The 21,051-nt window shown below is 46.5% G+C and overlaps 1 protein-coding gene across 3 annotated transcripts in view; it reads left to right on the top strand.

The window, feature by feature from the left end:
- Positions 1-21,051, top strand: part of vwa5b2 (von Willebrand factor A domain containing 5B2) — a 135,375-nt gene that overhangs the window by 50,271 nt on the left and 64,053 nt on the right. For all 3 annotated transcript variants that reach the window (XM_085990062.1, XM_085990061.1, XM_085990063.1), the window contains exons 7-9: positions 922-1,046; positions 2,813-2,989; positions 9,824-9,934. In XM_085990062.1, the coding sequence (XP_085846188.1) occupies positions 922-1,046; positions 2,813-2,989; positions 9,824-9,934 (413 nt within the window). The remainder of the gene's footprint in view (positions 1-921; positions 1,047-2,812; positions 2,990-9,823; positions 9,935-21,051) is intronic.

Here is a 21,051-nt window from a genome sequence, read left to right as displayed (position 1 = left end):
ACAAAGACAGTAACCCTGTCTAAATTAAATTCAAAAATAATTATACTAATGTGGGGAAAATAATTTTGGCCAGCAGATTTTCACCAGGAATGCTGGGCCCAATTATAATTTGCTCAGATGAGATGAACTACTTCAGTCCTGATCTGAGATCTAATCTGGCCTATCCAAGTAATCCAGTCTCACACCAGCTGGAGCATTTACCCTGCTGAGTCATCAGAGGAGCTAAATACATATCTTTCCGAATACAAAAGCAAAATACTGCGGATGCTGGAAAGCTGAAATAAAACCAGTTCTGACGAAAGGCTATCAAGCTGAAACGTCAACTCTGTTTCTCTCTCCACAGATGCTGCCTGGCCTGCTGAGTATTTCCAGCATTTTCTGTTTTTATTTGCATATTTTTCCTGCTAATTCGTGTTACATTATACTTCCATGTGCAGGCCTACTTTCATGTGATGGAACGGGAAAAAAGAAAGAAGGGGGGAAATTAGTCAAAATTCAATATAAAAATTTCCTCTGGATTAAAGCTGCTTTAGTTAATTTTTCTAATGCTGTCTTACTTTAAATAAATACCATACCTACTATTTCTAATCCTTTATATTAATAAGGCATGTCATTAGAGAGGCTCTTATATTGGGCAACATTTTGTTTGTTGGTGGAGTGGCTCCAACTTTCGTAGGCTCAACTAGCCAACAAGTGGGATCATTCCTAATTAGAATAATCAACTAACATCAGTGCACAGATGTAGTTGCAACAGGTAACTCTGAACTTTCCGGTGAGCACGATGTTTCAGAATTTGACCGTTCAAATAGTTCCTGTGGAAGGGGGATGAAACATGAATTACCCTGAAAATGTAAGATGCATGACAGAATTTTCTTTAGAGACACTGTAAATTTATGCATTTTATCCTTTTCTGTTCTACAGAGCCTCATGTGCCACACATTCTACTGGAGGAAGGTAGCATGGGTTTTGAGGAGTATGACCGACACATCAAAAGTAGGCGGGACTTCAGCAGAGCAATGAAGAAAGACTCTAACACAGACAAAAAGGTAAGAACCAGCCTTTCAAAATAACACATGCAAAAAGGTAATCATGGAGCACAGTTTTTTTTAACTACAATGAGATGTTATTGCTGCAGGCTAATTTTCTGGTACCCATAAAGAACAGGCTTCTTGAAAAATTGGCTGCTAGGTTACAACTGCAGCAAATTCACAAAGCACCAGACCTTATGTCTACCCTGTTAATGCTTTGAAAAAAAAGAGACGTTAGCCTTTGACAGAGAAAAATTAAGCAGGCGTGACTAGAAATACAGTGATAGTTTAATGCTGCCGATTGTATCGTCACAAGTTCCCTTGTACGCAGGACATTTTACTGTTTAGGTCCCCAGCTACTGGATGAAATAGTGAAATAGAAGAGCAGAATAAATCCCGTTTTGCCTAGACTATTACCATATCATTTGTTCAAACTGTTATCTGTAATCAAACATTAATACTGAAATATAAAGTAAATAGTTCAAATTAAGCAACGTGTGATCTATTTCTGTTAGCCTGGGATTAGCACGTAAGCATTCAAGAAATTATAATAAACAGATTAGGAGATTACAAAAACTTCCATCCCCATTATAACAAAGCATCCTTTTGTCCAATGCTCTGCGACACAAATTACATATTAATGATCCACAGTCATGTAGTAGCTTCAAAATGTATCAATAGTCGATCCATAAAAAAAGAGAATAAGTTGATTGGCCATCTCAAATTCATTTATGGAATGTGACTCCAAAGGAGAGTTCATGTCATTTACTTAACTTTATTGTATGCCATCTGCCCAGTTTCAGAGGGAGTGTGAAATACATTTGTAGCTTGCACCAAAAGCACTTCATTAAACAAACACATGGCAAACGGGAAATGTGCTATTCTTCCTAAATACACCACGCGCTACTCCCCAGGCAATTTATTTGGTACTTAATTCTACAGAGGTCATAATATGATTTTTATACACATTCTCGGGCTAATATCAAGGCCTCAGGCTAAGCTCCATTGCATTCATAGTTTATGAGCTTCTGTTATACCGAGTGTGAAAAAGGACAAAGCTGATTCAATGCAGAAAGAAGTGCAGTCAGAATAGAGGAAAAGTAAGAAAACAAGCAACAACAACTTGCATTTATATAGAACTTTTAACATAAAGAAACACCCAAAGTGCTTCACAAATAAATGTAAGAAAACAAAGGAAGAGTTTTGGACGGAAGAGATGGTTTCTCAAGAAAGTTTTTAAAGATGGAGAGAGTGGTACCGACGTGCAGAGTTTCAGAGAGTAGAACCAAAGCAGCTGAAGGTCCTGCCACCAATAGTGGGGCAAAGGTGAGGAGGGGGGCAGAAGAGCCTGCGGTCAGATGAATGGAGCATTCAGGAGGGCATATAGGGCTGGACAAGAATGCAGAAATAGGTTGAGGCGAGGTCATGGAAGGATTTCTGGATGAGGACAAATATTTTAAATACAATAGGGTAGTAATTCATCTTAGCACAACATTCCTCTCTCAACCAACACTGCCAAAAGATTAACTAATCATTTATCTTACTGCTGTTTGTGGGAAGTTGCTGGTACAGAATGTGTTTTCGGCATAACAATGCTTCACTTCAACAGTAGTTCATTGTGTGATGTGTTTTGATATGCTTTGACACGAGAAGTTAATAGATAAATGCAAGTACTGTTACTAACATTCTATGACTCTGGCTATAATCCTGTTATGTTATAACATGTAAAACTAATACTGTAACTATCAAAGATATCGATAACAATGAGTGTCTTCTTCTTGCAGGTTGACTTTGTGCGGAAGCGCTTTCATAAAGACATCACATTCAATCCTGTGCTGATGCTGAATTTTTGCCCTGACCTCCACGGCATCCCAACAGATTTTGGAAATGTGACCAGAGAAATTATATTCCTTATCGACAGGAGTGGCAGCATGAGTGGCGTTAATATAGAGAAAATAAAAGTGGGTTACTTACAAATATACGTGAATTTTGAATAAGTCAAGAAAGATTTTCCTTTTTTTAAATATATTTATTAGCAGTTCAGTAAAATCCATATACAGGATCTGTTGGAAGTCCTTTTTAATAGGTCTCAGTTTGTTCATTATTATTGGTATAAGTCATTCCTTATTTTTTTTGGTAAATTCATTCTCAGGATAGGGGCATCGCTGGCAAGACTGGCATTTATTGCCTATCCCTGGTTGCCCTGAGATGGTGGTGGTGGGGCAACTGAGTGACTTGCTAGGCCACTTCAAAGGGCAGTTAAGAGTCAACCACACTGCTGTCACATATAGGCCAGGACTGAACTTTATACTCATCAAAATGGGCGATGACAATAGTGTGGAATGGAACATTTTCTCATTTCTTTTACACCCACTGTCACCATAAAGTGTTCATTGATGGGGCTTAGCTCAGGTTCTTGAGTAAAATAGACCTAAAAGTAACTTAAACCCAGCCTTGGATGGACACCCTCAAATGCACTAGTGCAATTCATTCATCTTCCATTCAGTCATTTTTATGGCCTGTCTTACTGACACTATCAATTTTATTCCAAATTGCAGGTAGTTTTGTATTGTGGACTTGTGCCTCTTGGGAATTGGATTTGAAGTGCTTAACCTTTCTTTGCTTAGTCACAGGACAATTTCATCTTCCTCAGTCTGGATTGCATTTGAACCCAGGTTGTAGAGGTGAAAGAACATATTTTAACCCATTGCGCTACCCATACCTCCACTGTAGTAAACATTAAAACTGAAAAGTAGTAAAAAGAAGTTGCACAAATAATGGAACCAATGATGCATTTTTATTAGCTCAGGGTCTGTGCACAAACACGCAAGAAATTACAATGAATAGACGGGCAGGTCTCATAGAATGTAGACTGATTATCTTCAGACACATTCCCAATTAGACTGATCTATGCATAATGCACAAAAATCTAAATACTTGACATTTTGACAACATTAGAGGAAGTGTGCTTGATTGGTGTGTTCCTGGGTATGAAAAAAATAGGTGAAACACACTTGCATGCATACCAGATGGCTTACACTGCATTGGAATGAGCTTTTATTTGATAAAAGAAAATAACACATCTTTGGGCTGAAAATCCATGACAAGGGACGCATCCCAGTGTAAGTACCCGCCTGGGACCGGATATGTCCCAGCTCAATTCCCACCCCTTTTTGCACACTCCCGCCAAAGTTATAATGGGAGAGCAACACATTGTTTATGCTGTTTGACATGAATCTTGTCATTCATGTGGAAATGACTTATGAAATAATACTGGGCGGCCTGCTGGTGGCGCTGTCCAGGGAGAGTATAAATACTTGGGCATGGGCCCAGCTTGCTCAGGACATTCTTTAACCGAAACTAGTGAAGGACACAACTAGATCTCCATGTTGAAAAACAGTTGATTAAAGCCTTGTTTAATACTCAGACCAAGTGCCTAGTAGTTTTCTTACGTCAATGTTTTTCCATAATTCCGTGGCTTTTCCAAACGGAAGAAGGCCCATGGAAATCCGCCCCATCAGAGCTGAAGACTGAGAAATCAACAGACATATTAGTAAGGTTGGAAAAAAAGAGGGAAAAAAGGATGAGGCCGGGATGAGGGTGAGGAGACGGGGAACTAATAGATAAACCAATCACAGAGAGGGAGTTAATGCTTTAAATAACTTGCAACCAGCTTAATAGAAAACAGTTAGGTAATATGAAAGAAAGACTTACATTTCGATAGCGCCTTTCACAACCTCAGGACATCTCAAAGTGCTTTACAGCCAATGAAATACTTTTGAAGTGTAGTCACTGTTGTAATGTAGGAAATGCGGCAACTAATTTTTGCGCAGCAAGCAGGTTGCTTCCCTTGCCGAACAGTCCGTGTATATTGTGCTTAACCACCTAATCTCTGTTCTCAGACTTTTTTGTACCTTTCCTGCGTCTTTTCACATACCCCAACAGTTTTCATATTTGTCCTTTGTCCTTTCTTTATGTCTGCATTATCTCACTGTCAGCAGAGATAATGAGACAGTGGTAGCACTCTTGCCTCTGAGTCAGAAGATTAAAGGTCCCACAAACAGCAATATGGTCATGACCAGATAATCTTTTTTTGTGATATTGGTTGAGGGATAAATATTGGCCAGGACACCAGGGATAATTCCCCTGCTCTTCTTCGAAATAGTGCCATGGGATCTTTTACATTCACCTGAGAGAGCAGGCCCATTACAGACCCTCGGTTTAGTGTCTCATCTGAAAAACGGCACCTCCAACAGTGCAGCACTGCCTCTGCAGCACTGCAGTGTCAGCCTAGATGTTTGTTCTCAGGTTTCATGGAGTGGGATTTGAACCCACAACCTTCTGACTCAGAGGCGAGAGTGCTACCAACTGCGCCACAGCTGACAGTGAGATGATGGAGACATAAAGAAAGGACAAAGGAATGTGAAAACTGTTGGGGTGTGTGAAAAGACGCAGGAAAAATACAACAAAAGCCTGAGAAACAGATTAGATGGTACAGTTAGGAGGGCAAGCACCCTGGTAACAGGCACAAGCATCAGAGATGCATAACATTTTTGATAATAACAAATGGTGGCATTTGAGTTGCAGCATGTGCAGAGAGTTTCATTTTGTATGGCTCAGGGAAATATATGTTCAGTTCACAGGAATTGTGGCAGTTAGGTAGGTTGCTGTGCAAAAGTATGGATGGTGTTTTTTTCCAGACTGTGGAAAGATGGAGGAGGAACTGTTCATACCAAGGGTAGATGGGGTGATTATGAGAAGGATTAGTATATGAACGATTGCCAAACAACATTTGTAACTGACAAAGGTGCTGTGCAGTTGAATCCTCAGCTTCCTGAACAGTATCTCCTTGGTGACAACAACTTTCAAAAGGGAATTGGATAAATACTTGAAGGGGAAAAAAATTACAGGGCTATGGGGAAAGAGCAGGGGAGTGGGACTAATTGGATAGCACTACCAAAGAGCCGGCACAGGCATGATGGGCCGAATGGCCTCCTGTGCTGTATCATTCTATGATTCTATGGTGATGACTTGGACAGATCTTGGTCGTGGGCAAATATTTACTAGAAACTGGATCAAAACTGCTCAAACATCCCTTTGAACTGAAGCCATGATCTTACACTATGAAGAGAATAATGTGATAAGACTATGCCAAGACAGCAATAGCCAGAGAACATAAAAATGAATTGCTTTATACTTGTAGTGACTAAAATACACGTAAAATAAAAGGTAGCTGGGCGGGAAACATGTAATGGAAACAATGGTTTTCATAACATCTTGTAAACCATAAAAGTGAAGCTCAGGGATATCTCATTTCTGAAATTATATTACAACTTTGAATCCCCTCCAAGGTGTCCTTGTTTTATTTAACTAAAATATATGCCTAATTTTAAAAACTGTTCCTCTCCCATTATAACGAGCATTTTCCTTGTTCCAGTTGTATTTTCCTTGTTCCAGTTGCAATTGCCATTATACATTGGACATTTTTTTAAATATTCGTTCATGGGATGTGGGCATCGCTGGCAAGGTCAGCATTTATTGCCCATCCCTAATTGCCCTTGAGAAGGTGGTGGTGAGTCACCTACTTGAACTGCTGCAGTCCGTGTGGTGAAGGTACTCCCGCAGTGTTGTTAGGGAGGAAGTTCCAGGATTTTGACCCAGCGACGATGAAAAAAAGGCTATATACTTCCAAGTCAGGATGGTGTGTGACTTGGAGGGGAACTTGCAGGTGGTGGTGTTCCCATGCGCCTGCTGCCCTTGTCCTTCTAGGTGGTAGAGGTCACGGGTTTGGGAGGTGCTGCCAAAGAAGCCTTGGCGAGTTGCTGCAGTGCATCTTAAATGCCGGTGGTGGAGGGAGTGAATGTTTAAGGTGCTAGATGGGCTGCCAATCAAGTACAAACTGCCGCCACGTCTTCCTCCTCTCCCTCTTCCTCCTCCTGAGGTGGTCCTACAATCCCTGGTGGCAAAGGCTGGGCCCTCATGATGGCCAAGTTGTGGAGCATGTAGCAGACTACCACGAAATGGGACATCCGCTCAGCCGAGTACTGGAGGGCTCCTCCCGAGCAGTCAAGGCAACAGAACCATCGCTTGAACACCCCGATAGTCGGCTCAATGATGTTCCTGGTGGCAGCATGGCTCTCATTATATGAGTGGGGCAGGAGTGTTGGGGTTGCGGAGGGGAGTCATGAGCCAGGTGGAGCATGGATAGCCCTTGTCTCTGACCAGCCAGCCGCAAGCTTGACGTGGTGGCTGGAAGAGAGCTGGCACAGCATGAAGGCACCGTGGCTGCTGCCAGGATAGCGGGCATTGACATTGGGAATGTAAGAAATAGGAGCAGGAGTAGGCCATTCGGCCCCTCGAGCCTGCTCCGCCATTCAATAAGATCATGGCTGATCTTCTACCTCAACTCCACTTTCCTGCACTATCCCCATATCCCTTGATTCCCTTAATATCCAAAAATCTATCGATCTCTGTCTTGGATATACTCAACGAGTGAGCCTCCACAGCCCTCTGGGGTAGAGAATTCCAAAGATTCACCACCCTTTGAGTGAACAAATTTCTTCTCATCTCAGTCCTAAATGGGCGACCCCTTTTACTGAGACTGTTACCCCTGGTTCTAGACTCCCCAGCCAGGGGAAACGTCCTCCCTGCATCTACCCTGTCAAGCCCTGTAAGAATTTTGTATGTTTCAATTAGATCACCTCTCATTGTTCTAATCTCCAGAGAATATAGGTCTATAGTCAATCTCTCCTCATAGAACAATCCCCCCATCCCAGGAATCAGTCTGGTGAACCTTTGTTGCACTCCATCTATGGCAAGTCTATCCTTCCTTAGGTAAGGAGACCAAAACTGTACACAATACTCCAGGTGTGGTCTCACCAGGGCCCTATATAATTGCAGTAAGACACCTTATCCTCTTGTAATAAAGGCCAACACACCATTTGCTTTCTTAATTGCTTGCTGTAGCTGCATGTTAACTTTCAGTGATTCATGTACAAGGACACCCAGGTCCCTCTGAGCACCAACATTTCCCAATCTCTCACCATTTAAAAACTACTCTGCTTTTCTATTTTTCATACCAAAGTGGATAATTTCACATTTCTCCACCTTATATTCCATACTCACTTAGCCTGTCTATATCCCCTTGAAGTCTCTTGGCATCCTCCTCACAACTTCGCTGTCTGTGGTCGCACACCAAGTGCACATTAAGTGAGTGGTAGCCTTTGCGGTTACGAAAGATCTCAGGATTGTTATCGGTGCCGGCAAAGCCACATGGGTGCAGTCAATGGCACCCTGTACCATGGAGAATCCTGCTATCCTGGCAAAGCCACATGTACGCTCAACTTACTTATCTCTGGTAATGGGGAAGGAAATGTAGTCCCTTCTACAGTAGAGAGCCTCTGTGACCTCCCGGATGCAGCTATGGATGGCGAACTGCGAGATGTTAGCTATGTCTCCTGTTGCAGACTGGAAGGATCCACTGGCCAAGAAATTGAGGGCGACAGTGACTTTGACTGCCACTGAGAGAGCCGTGGTTGCCCTGATCTGAGGCTCGAGGTCTGGTTGCAGGAGGTGGCAGATTTCAGTGATCACCTCCTTGGTGAAGCGGAGCCTTCTAATACACTGCTTCTCGCATAATTGGAGGTAGGAGAAGTGCTCTCGGAATACCCTGGGAGGGTAAGGCCCTCCATCTCCCTTTGGCCACATGTTCCAGTCTTTCTCGCTGCCTCTGCTCCCTCTGCCATAGATCCTGGAGGGCGAGGTCAACTGCCAGTACAGCACCCATTAATGTTGCCAAGTGTAGCAGTTTGATTTTTTTAAGAATAAATGTAGCTACATTTTAGTTGCCACAACACTCCTGGTACTAAATAACCTTTAAATTATGGAATGAGACTATTGCACTGTGAAACTGACAAGAAAGCACTGAAACTCCACTAACGTACAACTGCGACTCATTACTGATGATCCCTTTAAATAACGTCCCTGGAGCCGGCTTCCTGTTGCTTCATGGCAGCTCTCCCTGTCGCTGTTTCCTCTAGGCACTAAGGTAGGTGGCGACAATCAATTTTATAGATCGGGCTCCCAGTGAGCGTTGCACACTCACTGATGTCACGATCCACCTGATGTTGAGGCTCCCGGCGATAACTGTTAGCGGCGGCGCTGCAGGGGGACAGAATTTGATGTGCGGTGTTGGATTCGCCTTGCCCCGGTGATAATGCTAGTGTCTCATTAGCACCATCTGCTGGCGCTAACAGGAGGCACTAAGGTACCGAATTTCCCTCCCAGGATTTTGAACCTAGGTGGGTTTTGGGTGGGTAGGGGGTGTAATGAGTGTGAGGCACAATCGCTGGCCTAAGTTTCAGGCCCACAATATATTAACTGCTGGGCCTCAATTAAATCCCACTTCCTGCCCGGAACAGGCAGGAAGACAGTGCAGAGTGGCTGCTGATAGGGGAAGATCGGATAGCTCTTGGCCACCCACCGGCTTGCAGGTAAATGGTGGGACAAGATTTCGAGAGGATGAAATCCTCTCTCGATCTTGGAGGTGAATGGGGAGAGTCCGGGGCAGGGGAGGCTGTGACTTTCCTTGTGGGGCCTGGAGGAACACTCCTGCTCAACCTATCACCAGGTTGTGAGATTTTGTCAGTAAGATATTTTAGCATGTACTAATTATTTATCAACCATGAGTCCATTACTTACAGCTTGTCCTCTAGATGGAAAATATGTATAAAAGTGATCATTTCGATGGCACAGGTTTCAATCCTACAGCTTTCTCTTCTGTTCTTTATTTCTAGGAAGCCATGGTAGTTGCTATTAAAAGTTTGCCACCTGGAACGTTACTGAACATAATTGGCTTTGGCTCGAATGTGAGGACACTCTTCTCTTCCAGCCGAACGTGTAGTGATGTAAGTTCTCCCTGCTGCAGGAATTACTAGAGGGGAGTATGGAAAGGATATTGGTACCTTTGATTTCAATTATTTCCTTTAACCTTCAGATAAAAATATTACTTGCTTCCTTAGGTTCTTTTTTACCTTACGTTGACAGAATGTGCATTCAGAACCATGCTTTCTCACCCGAGCTGTTGGATATTTATACTGCAAAAACTCTGTTCCCTGCTGAATGATGATAGCCTCATATTTGTTTCTATGTGGAGATGAACATAATATCCCACATAAGCCAGTGAACCTTTCTCCCTACCTCTCAGTTTTTTGATAAATGTGGAAATTAAACTTTTGAAAATATATTTTGACTTGTAGTCAACCCACTGCTGAATAATAGTGGTTTGCTTACATCAGAACTTATTTATTTACAAGCCAAAAAAATTATGACAACAATGACTGGTTAGCAAAGCATATGGGATCTTGGGCTTCATAAATAGAGGTATTGAGTACAAAAGTAGAGAAGTTATGCTGAACCTGTAGGAATTGCCAAATTTCTATCTAAGAACTGAGGTCGACTCAGGCGATCAAACAAACAAGTTTTAATGCAGAACTAACGAGTTTAAACAGTTTGTCGAAATCGATACAGGAGAACCACGAAAACAGGTCTTTGCTGGTCGGAGGCTCCACGAGGACTGCCAGGGAGGTCCCGTGGATGGCGTCATCACGTTTCTCCCGCGCTTGGGTGGTCATGTGATTAGTGGCATGACGTCATCGCGTTTACCCGCGCTTTGCCACAGTCTTAAAGGGACCGCGCCCCGTACATGCAAACAGTATGTACAAACACAGAAATCACTAACAGACTAGTACAGGCTTAGGTTGGAGTAAAACATCGTTAAAGGGAATTATATACAATTGCTCAGAGTCCCTCAGTGGCTCTGTCACATGCACCCCCCCAGAATTCTCTTTAACGGAAAAAGTCAAACGGTGAGGGGGTCTGACAAGCTTGTCAGAATGACTCCTGTACTCCCAAAGCGGAGGCTGCTGGACGGCTGGCGGGCGACTGCACTTGATCCGGTGTGACGGCGATGGGTGGCCGACCTCGTCTTGGCGGCTGTGCGGACTCGATGGGGCGGTCGAGGTCCAAGTGTGCCGGCTTTAAACGGTCGACTAAAATGTGGTCTGGTTTACCACCGACATCCACCGTGAAGGTTTTGTCTCCTGCCTCTATCATGCGGAAAGGACCAGTATACGGGGCCTTGAGCGGATCTCGATGCGCATCGTGGCGGATGAAAACCTATTCAGCCTTTTTTAGCTCTGTGGGCACGTGCGATCGCTGAAGCCCGTGGCGCGACGTGGGGACCGTCGCGAAACATCTGGCTGCCTCCTGGTGACTGTTAAGCTGGCCTGACGTGGACCATGGCTCCGTCGGCGTTGGCAGGAAATCCCCTGGGACTCGCAGCGGCTGACCATAAACCAACTCTGCAGAGGAAGAGTGAAGGTCTTTGGGGGCCGTGCGAAGGCCCAACAGAACCCACGGTAGCTTGTCCGCCCATCCAGCGTCCTGGAGGCTGGCCCTCGGCGGCTTTCAGCGATCTGTGAAAACGTTCACAGAGGCCATTCGCTTGAGGGTGGTAGGCTGTAGTGCGGTGCAATTTGACGCCGAGTCCCTGAGCCACTGCATTCCAGAGTTCGGAGGAAAACTGCGGTCCTCGATCCGAAGAAATGTCAGCGGGCACTCCAAAACGGGCGACCCAGGAAGAAATGAACGCCCTGGCCACATCCGCCGAAGTAGTGGATGACAGGGGCACTGCTTCTGGCCATCTGGTGGTGCGGTCTACCATGGTCAGAATGTGAGAAAAACCATGGGAAGGTGGAAGTGGTCCTACCAGGTCCACATTGACGTGGTCAAAACGCCGCTCCGGAACCGTGAAGGTGGCCAATGGGGCCTTGATGTGGTGCTGTACCTTGGCCTTTTGGCAGACGACGCAGGTGTTGGCCCAGTCACAGACATCCTTATGCATACCGTGCCAAACGAATTTAGCCGACATGAGCCTCTGAGAGGCCTTCATCCCTGGGTGCAACAACCCATGTATGGCGTTGAAAACCTTGCGGCGCAAGGCGACCGGCACGACAGGGCGAGGGTTCCGTACGGAGATGTCGCACAGCAGCGTGGTACCTGCCGAATGGAACTCAATGTTGGCTAACTGGAGACTAGTGATGTTGGCTCGGTAAGCCTGGACTTCTGGGTCTGAGACTTGGTCCGCTGCCATGAGGGCGTAGTCGATGCCCAGATGGATTGCATTGACAGTCGCGCGGGAGAGGCAGTCTGCCACCAGGTTGTCCTTACCGGCCACGTGCTGGATATCCGTAGTGAATTCGGATATGTAAGTCAGCTGACGCTGCTGTCGGGATGACCACGGTTCGGCGGTCTTAGCCATGGTAAAGGTGAGTGGTTTATGGTCCACAAAAGCGGTGAAAGGACATCCTTCCAGCAGGAACCGAAAATGGCGGATGGCCAGAAAAAGGGCTAGCAACTCCTGGTCGAAAGTGCTATAGGATCTTTCGTTCCGTCTAAGTTGTCAGCTGAAGAACGCCAACGGCTGCCACGTCCCATTCACCCACTGCTCTTGTACGGCACCGATTGCGTAGTCTGATGCATCAGTGGTGAGGGCGATGGTGGCTCCTGGTAATGGGTGTGCCAACATGGTCACGTTGGCTAAGGCGCTTTTGGTGTCGGCGAACGCTCGGTCCATGTCATCTGACCAGTCTACCGGGTCCTTGCCAGTCCTGCCCTTGAGGGCCTTGTACAGGGGCTGCATGAGCAGTGCTGCCTTAGGCACGAAACGGTGGTAAAAGTTTACCATGCCTAGGAATTCCTGCAGGGCCTTTATGTGCTGCGGGCGTGGAAAGGATGTCACCGCTTCTACCTTCGCTTGTAAAGGAACCGCCCCTGGAAATCGATTTGTTGCAGGCCGAACTGGCACTTAGCCGGGTTGATAATGAGGCCGTGTTGGCTGAGGCGTCGAAAAAGGGTGCGTAGCTGACAGAGATGTTCCTCTTTTCAATTCAATTCAATTCAAGAACTGGCGAAGAACCAGACTTCACCAATAATCAGGGAAACAATTACATATTCGGGAATAACCACTTCGATATCCCTTCCCTTCCATACAGGCATAACTGCGACAAGCAGACAAATACCAACGGAAAACAGCTCCTGCAGCTCTGTCGAAGCCTGGGTCTGTACATTGTCAATGGTAGGTTCATGGGAGACCTCCTAGGAAGATCGACCTATTGCTCACCTCTTGGCTGCAGCACCGTAGACTATATGATTACGGATTTGGACCCATCCACTTTCAGAGCATTTACAGTCAAACCACAAACAACACTGTCAGACCACAGTCAAATTACTATGGCCTAGAAATTCAGTGGCCTGCGCCACCAGTTTGCGCCCAAAGAGTGCTTTTGCGCCACTGTCCAAACCTACCGCGATATTTAGCGGGGCACTTATGGCGGCGTTAGCCTGTAGCGCTGCGCCGCCACCGATGACATCATCGGTGTGCGCGGCGCCCCGCTATCGCCCCGCTGCCCATATTTGGTCGCTGCCGCCTCCTCCGCGCCGGCCGCAAACAGCGACCGGTACACGGGCCTACCTGTGCCGGTAGTGGGGCGAGTTAAGGTGGAGGTGCGGCCGGCCGCTTTTTCGGCGGCCGCCTGCCCGCACCTCCATCCCCGGCCTCCTACACCCCCCCCCCCCCCCCGCAGCATTGCCGGCTGTTTCCAGAGAGCCCGGCACTTCTCCTTGGTGCCGGGCTCGTTTGCCGGCACTCGCAAGCGGGGATCGCGCTGTTGCAGGCACCTCCCCCTTAAGAGTGAGAGGAAGGCCTGCAGTACCGCAGGCTGCCGTGCCGCAGCGGGTGGCGCTGCGGCACTTTGCACGCCGATATTCAGTTTCAGCGCCCCAAGCGGGGCGCCGAAACCCTTGTTTAGCGGCCGGCTTCCACTTGGGGCGCTGAAACTGAATATCCCGCTGGCGCAACTGGCTCCGCGCGCAGCGGTAATTCCGGCGCCCAGGCGAGCTGGGCGCCCCTAACTGAATTTCTAGGCCTATGTATCTTAAAAAGACAGAAACAACCAACACAGAAACACAACCCAGTAAGCTGTACAACACCAAAAAATCGTACAGATGGGCCAAAAACAGCACGGAAAAATACCAGAAAGCAATTAGCAATCAATCAACTCAAGCTCTCTTGGACACCTTCCTGGATAACATATACACTCACAATAAAGAAGGCGTAAACCGGGCAGTGAATAACCTAAACAATATTTTTGATAATTTGGCAACAAGGTCAAACTTGAAAGCTCGCAAGAACAAACCCAAAACAAAAAACTATGAAAAATGGTTTGACCCAGATTGCCATAACATGAGGAAAAAACTTAGAAAAATATCAAACCAAAAACACAGACATCCAGAAAACGAGGAATTACGCCTTACTTATTGTCAGATACTAACACAATACAGAAACACACTCAGAACCAAAAAAGAGCAGTATATTAAGAATAAACTCAGCTCCATTGAGGAATCCATTGATTCCAATTGTTTCTGGGACAACTGGAATACATTACACAAAAAACAACACGACGAATTGGCCATTCAAAATGGAGACACATGGGAAAACCACTTTGAAAAATTATACCAGAAAAACACACTAAGGCCAGAGCAACACCAAATATGCAAAAAACTGGAAAAGCTCGAAATGGCCATAAAAGATAACCAAAACCCGCTAGACTCCATAATAACAGAAAAATAACTTTTTGAAAAACTCAAGGACCTGCGACCAGGAAAAGCTTGCAGGGCAGACGGCATACTAAGCGAGATGATTAAACACACAGACGATAAAATGAAACTGGCTATCCTAAAACTCTTCAACTTGGTTCTGAGTGTCGGTTACTTCCCTGATATCTGGAACAAAGGACTCATAACGCCCATATACAAAAGTGGGGACAAAGTCGACCCAAATAACTATCGAGGCATCTGTGTAAACAGTAACCTGGGGAAGGTATTCTGTAGTATCATAAACAAAAGACTTATAAACTTCCTTGAGGAGCACAATGTCTTGAGTAAAAGCCAAATTGGATTCCTGCCAAACTATAGAACATCAGATCATATCTTCACCCTACAGACCCTAATTGACAAACACGTTCATCAAAACAAAAGCAAAATCTACGCATGCTTTATAGATTTCCAGAAGGCTTTCGATTCCATCTGGCACGACGGTTTATTCCTGAAACTTATCGAAAGCGGGATAGGGGGAAAAACATATGATGTAATTAAATCAATGTATACAAACAACAAATGTGCAGTTAAAATTGGAGACAAACAAACAAAATACTTCCCACAGGGGCGGGGGGTGACGCAGGGCTCGCCAATCTCACCGACACTCTTTAATATTTACATAAATGAATTGGCAAAACTACTTGAACGATCTACAGCACCCGGCCTCACCCTATATGAATCCAAGGTTAAATTCCTCCTCTATGCAGATGACCTGGTTCTGCTGTCACCAACTAAGGAGGGTCTACAGCAGAACCTGGATCTGCTGGAGTCGTACTGCCAGACTTGGGCCCTGACAATAAATCCCCAGAAAACCAAAGTCCTTGGCCTAGCAATTCATTAAGGCGCCGGCAGCTTTGCGGCCAGTTACCGCCTAAAGAGGGCTTCTGCGCCAATACAGGAGCTTGCGCTTTAAGGTGGAGGTGCGGCCGGCTGCTTTTTCGGCGGCCGCCTGCCCGCACCTCCTTCCCCGGCCTCCTCCACCCCCCCCCCCCCCGGGGCATTGCCGGCTGCTTTCCGCGAACCCGGCACTTATCCGTGGTGCCGGGCTCATTTGCCGGCACAATCCAACGGCGATCTCCCCGTGGCAGGCACCTCCCACTTAAGAGAAGGAGGAGGCCTGCAGTACCGCAGCCTGCCGCTCCGCAGCGGGTGGCGCAGCGGCGCCTAGAGCGCTGAAATTCAGTTTCAGCGCCCCAAGCGGGGGCGGGCACACCCTGGAATAGCGCCCGGTTCCGACTTGGGGCGCAAAAACTGAATATCTGACGGTCGCAACTGGCTCCGCGCCCAGCGCTAACTTTTGGGCGCTAGCCAGCTGGCGGGGCCATAGTGAATTTCTAGGCCCTTGTGTTCCAGCAAAGATCCAGACATCAGGGACCCAAAACAAATTTCACACTAGGAACAACCAAAATTGAACAAACCACTAACTACACATACTTGGGCTTAAAAATCAGTTCTACGGGAAATTTCCATCTGGCTGTGAATGAACTGAAAGAGAAAGCAAGAAGGGCTTTCTATGCCATTAAAAAATCAATCCAAATAGAAATCCCAATTAGCATTTGGCTCAAAATTTTCAAATCAGTAATTGAACCAATTGCACTCTATGGCAGTGAGGTGTGGGGACCGCTAACACAACAAGAATTTGCAAAATGGGACAAACACCCAATTGAGATCCTACATGCAGAATTCTGTAAAAGTATCCTCCGGACTCAAAGGAAAACCGTAAACAATGCATGCAGGGCAGAACTAGGCCAATATCCATTAATAATCACTATCCAAAAAAGAGCCACCAAATTTTGGAAACACCTAGAAATGAGCAACCCCCAATGCTATCATTACGAAGCCCTGAAATGCCAAGAGAGGACCATAAAGAAGAATACCCTCAGTCAACTAGTCCTGGGACTCAGTGAAGTAACTACTAACACTACTAACAATAACCAGCCCCAGGACAGTGACAGCGTAACACAAAGAATTCGACCCAACACAATCGTCACTAAGCAAAAGGAAAAATATCTGTCATATTGGGCAGAAACAACAAAAACTCAAAGCAAACTCAATTGCTACTTGGCCCTAAACGGACAATACAACATGGCTGATTACCTGACCATGGTAAAGGATAGCAAACTGAGAAAAACCTTGACAATGTACAGACTTAGTGAACATAGCCTGGCGATCGAAAAAGGTAGACACAGGCAGACCCGGCTACCAAGAGAGGACAGGATATGCTCTCACTGCAGTCAGGGAGTGGTGGAGACAGAGATGCACTTCCTCACAGCTTGTAGAAAATATCAGGGCATAAGGGAGAATTTCTGCCCTAAATTCACAAAAATATGCCCGGAATTCAGAAATTTGAATGACGACCAAAACTCCCATACCTACTAGGGGAAGAGAGAAATTGTGTAACACTAGCGGCACACTATGTTACAGCTTGCCATAAACAGAGGGACAACCACTAAATATAAGAAAAGAGTATATATAAAATATATGAATGTATATTTATACACTCAGGGATATATCTGTTTATACACTGTATGGATAGATCTGTATTTTTATGTACAAACATGAATGTTTTTCGATGCTTTGGCAACATAAGATGTAACTTGTCATGCCAATAAAGCGATTTGAATTGAATTGAATTGAATTGAATTGGTGGAGCTGGCGATCAAAATGTCGCCCAGATAGATGAAGATGAACTTGAGGTCCCACAGCACGGAATCCATCAGGCGCTGGAAAGCCTGGGCGGCGTTCTTTAAGCCAAATGGCGTGCGCAGAAACTCAAAGAGGCCGAATGGGGTGATGACCGCAGTCTTCTGGACGTCCTGTGGGTGCACTGGGACCTGGTGGTAGCCCCGGATGAGGTCGACTTTGGAGAAGAAGTTGCTTCCTGCCAAGCGGGCAGAGAAATCCTGGATGTGGGGGATCGGGTACCGATCCGGAGTGGTGGTGTCGTTCAGGCGTCGATAGTCGCCGCATGGTCGCCATCCACCACCAGGCTTCGGAACGATGTGAAGAGGTGAAGACCAGGGACTATTTGACCAGCGAATAATCCCTAAACGTTCCATGGTGGCGAACTCCGCCTTTGCAACCGCCAGCTTGCCAGGATCCAGGCGCCGAGCTCGCGCGTAGACCGGGGGACCGTTGGTGGTGATGTGGCGTGCCACACCATGTTTCGTGGCTGTGGAGGAGAACTTGGGTCTCGTCAGGTCGGGAAATTCTGCAAGCAGACGGGCGAACTTGTCAGGAGTCGGGAAAGCACAGGCGACCGTGCGTGACGTAGTGTTACTGCGGTAACAAGGGATGGAATTGAAGGTTGCCGCGTTGATCAACCGCCGGTTTTTCACATCGACCAGGAGGCTGTTGGCGCACAGGAAATCCGCGCCAAGAATGGGTTGAGAAACCTTGGCCGTAACAAACTCCCAGTGAAAACATTGCCCCCCGAAGCAAACCTCCACACGCCGTCTGCCGAAAGTCCAAATTGCTCCACCATTGGCCGCTTCAAGGGCAAGGCCGTGCTTCCCTGCCTGAACATCGAGGGGGGACGCTGGCAATATGCTGCACTGCGCTCCGGTGTTGCACAGAAAACGACGGCCGGAGAGCGTGTTGGTAATGAAAAGCAGCTTGCCTGCGTTGCCGATCGCCATGGCGGCCGCGGGGCGCCCATTAGAGCCGTTCCTCATTATTCACAGTTGGCTTTTTGGGGGGAAAGCTGCAGGGAGGACAGCACCGTCGTGCCTTCACGCCGAACTGCGTGTGGTAGAAACACAGCCCTGTTGACTGACGAGCTGTGGCGGCGTCTGTGGGGGAGGGGCGCCTCGTGGCGTCTTCCGCGGGGGATGGGCGCCTCGTGGCGGTGCAGTACTGCTGCGTAACCGCGAATATTTTGTCCGCCTCTGCCGCGAGTGCCGCGCAGTCTTCTACCTCGGATCTGGCCAGGGCAGCTTGCACCTGCTCAGGCAGCTGGCTGAGGAATAGTTCCCGAAAAAGGAAGCATTCCGGTTCGGAGCCCAGGAGTGTGAGCATTTGGCTCATCAATTCCGAAGGCTTGGAGTCCCCCAGCCCGGGCATGGCGAGCAATCAACGTGCGCGCTCTGATTTAGTGAGCCCGAAGACTTGCAGCAATCGCGCCTTGATGGTATCATACTTGCGCTCCGTTGGAGGGTTCTCGAGGAGGCTGATGATCCGCGAGGCGGTGGAGCTTTCGAGTGCTGAGACCACGTAGAGGTATTTAGTTTGATCTGCAACGATGCCTCTCAGGGCGAACTGGGCTTCGACCTGGATGAACCACGAGGTCACCTGCTGCTCCCAGAACTGCGGTAGCTTCAACGAAACGGCGTTGGCCTCCATGTAGTGTCCTTTTTGCGAAAAAGTTCGCAAAAGACGGGGTCACCAATGTAGGAATTGCCAAATTCCTATCTAAGAACTGAGGTTGACTCAGGCGATCAAACAAACAAGTTTTAATGCAGAACTAACGAGTTTAAACAGTTTGTCGAAATCGATACAGGAGAACCACGAAAACAGGTCTTTGCTGGTTGGAGGCTCCACGAGGACTGCCAGGGTGGTCCCGTGGATGGCGTCATGATGTCACCACGTTTCTCCCGCACTTGGGTGGTCACGTGATTAGCGGCATGACGTCATCGCGTTTACCCGCGCTTTGCCGCAGTCTTAAAGGGACCGCGCCCCGTACATGCAAACAGTATGTACAAACACAGAAATCACTAACAGACTGGTACAGGCTTAGGTTGGAGTAAAACATTGTTAAAGGGAATTATATACAATTGCTCAGAGTCCCTCAGTGGCTCTGCCACAAACCTTTATAAAGCGCTGGTTAGGCCACAACTGGAGTATTGTGTCCAGTTCTGGTCACCACACTTTAGCAAAGATGTGAAGGCCCTTGAGAGGGTACAGAGGAGATTTACCAGAATGGTTCCGGGGATGGGGGATCTTAGCTGCAAGGACCAGCTGGATTTGTTTTCATTAGAGCAAAGGAGGTTGAGGGGTGATTTGATAGAAGTGTACAAGATCATGACGGGTTTGGATAGGCTAGACGGGGAAAGGATGTTCCCTCTAGTTGATGGTACAAGGATTAGGGGACACAGATTTAAGGTTTTGGGCAAGAGATACAGGGGGATGTGAGGGAAAACTTTTTTATGCAGCGAGTGGTGATGACCTGGAATTCACTGCCAACGGAACTAGTGGAAATGAAGATACTCAATGTTTTCTAGGGCGGTTCGGGAGGATTTAAACTAATTTGGCAGGGGGATGGGAACCTAGGTAGTGGAAAAGAGGGAAGTCATATGAAGTCAGAAATAGATGGTAGAAAGGTGAGAAGCAATAAGCAAAGGAGAGAAACACAAAGGGCCAAACTAATTCATAATGAGAGTGTGAAAAAAGCAAGCCTGAAGGCTTTGTATCTTAATGCTAGAAGCATTAGGAACAAGGTGGATGAATTAGTTGTGGAAATAGAGGTAAACAAGTATGATTTGATTGGGATTACAGAAACGTGGCTGCAGGGTGGGCAAGGCTGGGAACTTAACATCCAGGGATATACAATATTTAGGAAGGATCGGCAAAAAGGTAGGGGAGGTGGGGTAGCATTGCTGGTAAAGGAGGGGATTAATGCAATGGAAAGGAAGGATATTAACTCGGATGAAACGGAATCTGTATGGGTAGAAATGAGAAATAGCAAGGGGAGGAAAACGTTAGTGGGTGTGATATATAGGCCTCCAAATAGTAATATGGAGGTGAGGGAAGGCATAAAAAGGGAAATTAGAGAAGCGTGCGATAAGAGCACAGCTGTCATCATGGGTGACTTTAATTTACATATTGATTGGACTACCCAAACTAGTAAAAATTCTGAGGAGGAGGAATTCCTGGAATGTTTTCGGGACGGTTATCTGGACCAATATGTCGAGGAGCCGACTCGAGATCAGGCCATTTTAGACTGGGTATTGTGCAATGAGAAGGGACTTATCAGCAATCTTCTTGTACGAGGCCCCTTGGGTCAGAGCGATCATAATATGATCGAGCTCTCAGTCGAGATGGAGAGTGAGGAAATTGAATCAGAGACTAAGGTCCAGAACTTAAATAAAGGGAATTACGAGGGTATGAGACGGGAATTGGGTAAGATTGATTGGGTGGTGTTTCTGGGGGGATTGACAGTGGATAGACAATGGCAAGCATTCAAAGATAGAATGGAAGAATTCCAGAACATGTTTATACCGGTTTGGCACAAAAATAAACCTAAAAAGGTGACTCAACCGTGGATAACGAGGGAAATTAGGGACAGCATAAAATCAAAAAAAAGGGCCTA

The sequence above is a fragment of the Somniosus microcephalus genome, chromosome 6 (genome assembly GCF_052327205.1).
Source record: "Somniosus microcephalus isolate GS21.2 chromosome 6, FLI_Smic_1.0, whole genome shotgun sequence".
NCBI classification, from domain to species: domain Eukaryota; kingdom Metazoa; phylum Chordata; class Chondrichthyes; order Squaliformes; family Somniosidae; genus Somniosus; species Somniosus microcephalus.
Note: the sequence above shows the minus strand (reverse complement) of the source record. Positions and strands in the feature narration are given on the sequence as shown.